This window comes from Austrofundulus limnaeus, unplaced genomic scaffold (genome assembly GCF_001266775.1).
Source record: "Austrofundulus limnaeus strain Quisiro unplaced genomic scaffold, Austrofundulus_limnaeus-1.0 Scaffold39, whole genome shotgun sequence".
Classification (NCBI taxonomy): domain Eukaryota; kingdom Metazoa; phylum Chordata; class Actinopteri; order Cyprinodontiformes; family Rivulidae; genus Austrofundulus; species Austrofundulus limnaeus.
The window spans coordinates 1,971,439-1,977,623 of NW_013952441.1; the positions used below are offsets into that span (position 1 = coordinate 1,971,439).

Below are 6,185 nucleotides of genomic sequence, written 5' to 3' on the forward strand. Positions count from 1 at the left end.
ATATTTATGTTTGTGGTTGTAATGTGACAAAATATGGAAAAGTTCAAGGGGTATGAATACTTTTGCAAACCACTGTATATATATATATATATCTGCAAAGTTAAGCAATTTCTTCTTTCAGCTTTTCAAATTGAACTCTACCACTGCTGCCATTAAATATTTTCAGCTTAATTTCAGCAGCTTTCAGCTAAAGTTTCAACATTAGGCATTCACACTAGCATTTTTGCAGGAAATACAATTTGTCTAGTTGCTCTTTGTGTTTTGCTAAGGTTGATAAGCTGTGGTCTTAAAAGTGGAGTTAGATGTAGTCACTGGCTACTTAAAAAAAGCCCAGTGCTTTGAAATGTTTTGCTAATAAGATTGATGCCAAAAGTTGATGCTAAATTTTAGATTTTGCCAAATATCAGGCAACTGCAGCACCAATTTTTAGCTTAGCATCTGTAAAACTGACAGAGTTGGAGACATTTTTTGTGTGTTTTTAAACGTTAGCTTAACCTTCACCAGCGGGATCAAATATGTACTGCCCTCACAGGTGTAAACTGAACACCTTTTCAGGTATAGCTCATTAATGTGATGAACTGGACAAACCATCTTCTGTAACATCAGCTCAGATTTCTCCACCAGAGGGAAATCTTCAATTTACACAACAAATCACACACCAAACTCGTGCTGCAATTTTATCAAATGTGACCAACAGAGGAAACATTCAAGAGCACAACCCGAACAGCAGAAAGCCCAACATGAAGAAATCGATGTAAACGGTGTGCAGATGAGTGTGGCGAGCAGTCCAACATGGCTGCTCCCACATGAAGCGGGAGTTTCTTGGAAATCTCGGTCAGATAAAAGACGTGCTTGTTTTGACACAGTGATGTGCGGATGAGAACAAAGTGGCGTTTTAAAAGCCGAGAAAGTCCTGGTGTGTTTAGACTCGTCAACCCCAGAGTCTCATTAAAAACCAACTCTTTATTGAAAAACTACACAGCTAACGAGCTCTGGGTACGTTTCACACAGCAGCTGAAGTTTAGAAGCTCAGAACACAATGAAAGTGTTAAAATTAGGTTTTTACAGGAAGGCAGCGAGCGAGGATCTCACTGATGTATGTGTTATTTTTAGTAGCCAGCTCCTGCTTCATTCTCCTAAGCGCCTCCTTCACCTCCTCGTCAGTCATGGTGGCAACAGGAAGAGACTTCACCTTCTGCAGGAAGTCCTGGATCAGGGTTTCTCCTACCTAAAAAAAAAAAAAAAAAAAACATCTTTAAAACAATTTACTTGAAATATGCCTCAAGGTTTGTGATTTCAACCACTTCATCAAAACCAGGATTCCTGCAGATCCTTAAAGTCTTAAAAGTCATTGAAATCATCAATCCAAAAATAAAGGCCTTAATTAGCCTTAAAATGTCTTAAATCAATATTTCAGAAGTCTTAAAAATGTTAACAGATTGGACATAGGATGATTGTAATTCATTTCAAATATTAAAACAAATGGTAAAAGTATTTTTTCAAATATTCACATGCAGACATTCCCCTTTGACATCACTTCCTGTTATTTCTCATGCAAATATCTCAACAACCGTCCATCTGAGCGATGTGAAATTTGTTTTGTAATATGTTAATAATGTTGTCTTTCTAAAAATGCGTTAACTTTTCTTACAAAAAATTGATGTCACGGGCACTTTAAGGTTTCATTTACAGCAGATTGGGGTTGAGGACCCACTGTGGGTCCTAAAACTCCAAATTTTGGGTCGTTAGACTAGAGGATCTCCAGAAATTAAATTAAGTTTAAAACTGACTGCTAAGAATGTTTCTGCTATAGTCAGATATGGATAAAAACAATTGGTCTATCAGAAATATTTTAACAAAAAATACCTCGGTTTATGAGTTTCTTCTAGGTTTTTTTTTCATTTGTGTTTATTATGAAATTAGTCTTAAATTTAATTTCACTTGGCATTAAAAAGTCTTAAAAGGTCTTAAATTTAACTTGCCTTAAACTGTAGGAACCCTGAAAACAATAAGAGGTCATTATCACAGTAAGGTTTGTTAAAACAAAGCCCTACTTGTTTGTCTGAACGCCGTCTCTTGGCCTCCGGTTCTTCCCCCAGCTTCAGATGATCTCCTGCAGGTTCCTGGAACTCCTCCAGCTCTTCTGCCTTCTCCTTCGCCGCCGCCAGCACCGCCACAGGGAAGCACGCCAACTCAGCAACGTGAATCCCAAAACTCTGGTCACACACGCCTGAAGACACGGCTCAGTTAGTTGTCAGGAACTTTGATTCAGATTTAAAAAGGAGACATATCGTGCTTTTAAATCACATTTAAATCCTTCTTTTGGGGTTTATACAAAGTGGAACTGTAATGTTTGGGTCTGAATTGCTCCTCTTTCACCCCTTTTCTGGGGCTGTGGATCAGACAAACTCATTTTGAGGCTGTCTCTTTAAATCCAAACAAGGTAATGCACACCCTGCCCACTTTATTATTAACTGTCATGTTTTTACAATAAATTAATAATGATGTTAATTTCATTCAACAATCATGTAAAACAGCAGATTTATACCAGAAAAATACATATTTTATAAGTAACAATGATCGAAACCAGACCTGAAGTCAGCCTGTAATTTAGACTTTAGCTAGTTGAAAAATGATGACTTCAGCTAGTAATAAAGTATATTTATTATTTCTTCTTACTGTCATAAAAAATAAGAATATTTATATTTACCAGTCAACAGTTAGAAAATGTTCTCTGGTTATAGGATGAAACTTGTCTCTATTAGCTAACCATCTTCTCAACAGGTCAGGTTCCTCTAACAGAAACCTAAAAATACTCACATTTATAATATTATTTTACACTCTGTAGGTCTAAATATTAATCAGACATTTATAATATTATTTTACACTCTGTAGGTCTAAATATTAATCATAGGACAAAGTAATATTTAATAGTTTGTGTTAAATTGTAGCATGATTCAACAGAGCTACACTCTGTATATATGCTCCACAAGCTAATATCTGTTAACTAGTTCAATAAATAACAGTGATTACATGGACTTTATAAGATTATTTTAATTTTAAACTGTTACATTATGTTCTGCTCAGATCACATTGAGCTAAATAAGATCAAATCTGCTGACTTGTGTTGTAAAATGAGACGTTTTCCTGTTTATCTTCTGTTAATAAATCCATAACACAAACAGCTTTTCTGACATTATTTAAAACATTAGGTAGATTATATAAACTGTAAAATATTAATAATAATTGGGTTAATATTATTATTATTATTATTAATAGTTTTAATGATTTCTACATCATCAGTCCTTTTTTTTCTGCTCTGTTGTCAACATGTACAGTAAATGATAAATCCAGAGTCCTGACTGTTTAGCGTTAGCCGTTAGCTTCACCAGCCGATCACACAGTCACGTGGTTTCTGCGCACTCCAGCTGTTTTATATAAACTCCTTGGGCTGATCACAGATCTTTAAAAAGTCTGACCTGCTGATTCTAATTTTGATTGATACAGATTTTTCTGTCAGGTATTATAAGGTCACAATACACCTTCAGTGTCCCAGTCTTAAATCAGTGTTCCCGCGGATCCTTAAAAAGTCTTAAAAAGCCTTAAATTCATCAACCCAAAAATAAGGTCTTAATTAACCTTAAAAGGTCTTAAATCAATCTTCAGAAGTCTTAAAAATGTTAACACATTGTAAGTAGGATGACTGTAATTCATATCAAACATTAAAATAATTGGTAACATTTATTTTTGAAATATTCCTATTCAGATATTCCCTTCTGACATCACTTCTTGTTATTTCACATGCAAATATCTCAACAACCGTCCTTCTGAGAAATGTGAAATTTGTTTTCTAATATGTTAATAACGTTGTCTTTCCAAAAATGCATTCATATTTCTTACAAAAATTTGATGTCACAGGCCCTTAAAGCTTTCATCTACAGCAAGCTGGGGTTGAGAACCCACTCTGGGTCCTAAAACTCCTAATTTTGAGTCGATAAAGGATTTCCAGGAATTAAATCAAGTTTAAAACTGACTGCTAAGAATGTTTTTTTGCTATATTTGACAAACTAGCAGTTTGATATGGATAAAAACAATTGGTCTGTTAGCAATATTTGAATACTTCAACCATAAATAATTTGATTCATGAGTTTTTGCCACAGTTTTAGTTTTTTTTTTGTCATTTGTATTTATTGTGAAATTGATCTTAAATTTGATTTCACTTGGCATTAAAAAGTCTTAAATTTAACTTGCCTTAAACTGTTGGAACCCTGCAAATTACTGAAAAACAATGAATCACCAGTCTCCCAACCTGAAGACAATCAGGGCAGATAAATCGTTGCTCCAAACATCAGTGTTTCTATGGATTCATTTGCAAAAGTAATAAAAAGGCAGAGAGGGATTTTCTCGCCGCTGACCTGCTCTGACTCTGTACAGCATGGTGAGCGTGTCGTGCGACGTCAGGGCCGTGACGTGCAGGTTGTGCACGGCGGGCTGCTGCGCCGCCAGCGCCGTCAGCTCGTGGAAGTGCGTGGCGAACAGGCAGAAGCAGCCGATCTCGGAGGCGATGTGCTCGCTGATGGCCCAGGCCAGCCCGAAGCCGTCGTACGTGGACGTCCCTCTGCCGAGCTCGTCGATGATGACGAGCGAGCGCTCCGTGGCCGAGCTGCGGGGGGACGCGGAGCGTGAGAAAAGAAGCGTGCGTCGTATATCCTCGCGGTGAAAGAGTTGGTTTTTACCGCAGGATGGCAGCCGTCTCCAACATCTCAGACATGAAGGTGGACACGCCTTTCACCTGGCTGTCTCCGGCTCCCACTCGAGCCAGGATGCTGTCAATCACGCTCATCTCCGCCTTCTCGCACGGCACGAAGCAGCCGATCTGTGCCATCAGAGCGATCAAACCCACCTGCCGGATGAACGTGGACTTGCCGCCCATATTTGGTCCTGCAGACACAACGAGGGGTCATCTACAATCCAGCCTCTCGTCTCCGCTCTCCTGCGGCGTCTCTCACCTGTTATGATGTAGAAGCTCTTCTCGCCCTGGACGAAGGTGATGTCGTTGGGGATGAAGGCGGTGTCCGCGTCCGTCTCCATGCAGGGATGCCGGGCCTGCAGCAGCTCCAGGCGCCTGCAGCCCCCGTCCAAGATCCGGGGCCGGACGTACGGGATGGGAGCGGAGACGGACGCCGCGGCAAAGCTGGCCACCGCGTCGAGCTGCGCCGCCACGTCGTTCAGAGCCTGGAGGGGATCCACGTAACCTGGAGGTGCATAATCATAAAACTCTTTTCAATAAAACCATCGCCGGAGAAAGCCAGAAGGAAGCGTGCTCGCCACGAAAACCCCAAAGCTAACTCCCAATTAAATCTTGAAAAGATGCTACGGTTTTATGACCTTTGGGAGAAATGTGGATTAAATCGGTTAGCTTAAAGCCACGTAGCAAAGACACCATAAAAGCTTCTGTTAGTTAAATCAATGCCACGCTGATGAGTCAGCGTGAGCGGCATGTGATGACAACTCCCACCTGAGGCGATGTTGATGATTTCCTTCACGATGGCGTTCTGGGCCTCCTCGTACTCCTCTCTGCTCTTGGTGTACTCCTCATTCAGAGAGCTCAGCTTGCTGTGAACGTGAGGGGGGAAAAATAAAAACAAATGGGGGGCAAAACCCAAGAGGTCAGACCCGTCAGCTGACAAACAGAGAGGGTTCGTCTCGTGCCGACCCGACACGGACCTGTTCGTGAAGCGCACGCCGTTCTTCTGCACGTCCAGCGTGGTGAACTTCTTGTTGTTCCTCAGGCTCTTCTCCTCCTTGCACGTGACTCTCAGGTAGAAGCCCAGCACGGCGTTGGACTCCAGCTTCACCGTCTTACCAGCTTCAAGACCTGTAACACAAAAAAATGCACTTTACAGGTTAAAACCCCATCAGGCAGAAGCTTTTATTTTGACAAAACGATAAGTCTAGTCTAGTTAAAAATGCCAGTGTGTATATTTAAGAAAATTATAAAGGTTAATTTGTTACAGAAATATGTAACAATATAACGTTTGATTTGTGTTCAAAATGGGAGTCAAACCTTTGTTTTTTTCTTTTCCTGTTTTTTATTTTTTATTTTTATTTATATACAGCGGGTAAAATAAGTATTGAACACGTCACCATTTTTCTCAGTAAATATTTTACTAGAGGTGCTAATG

At 39.9% G+C, this 6,185-nt stretch overlaps 1 protein-coding gene across 1 annotated transcript in view; it reads right to left on the reverse strand.

Moving 5' to 3' along the window:
* Positions 1–664: 664 nt before the first annotated feature.
* The window catches only part of msh2 (mutS homolog 2 (E. coli)), a 15,017-nt gene continuing 9,496 nt past the window's right edge, over positions 665–6,185 (reverse strand). Inside the window, exons 10-16 of the mRNA XM_014007066.1 lie at positions 5,728–5,878; positions 5,519–5,616; positions 5,010–5,255; positions 4,737–4,941; positions 4,416–4,663; positions 2,055–2,230; positions 665–1,228 (exon numbers count right to left, since the gene is read on the reverse strand). Of these exons, the coding sequence (XP_013862520.1) occupies positions 1,055–1,228; positions 2,055–2,230; positions 4,416–4,663; positions 4,737–4,941; positions 5,010–5,255; positions 5,519–5,616; positions 5,728–5,878 (1,298 nt within the window). The 3' untranslated portion in view covers positions 665–1,054. The remainder of the gene's footprint in view (positions 1,229–2,054; positions 2,231–4,415; positions 4,664–4,736; positions 4,942–5,009; positions 5,256–5,518; positions 5,617–5,727; positions 5,879–6,185) is intronic.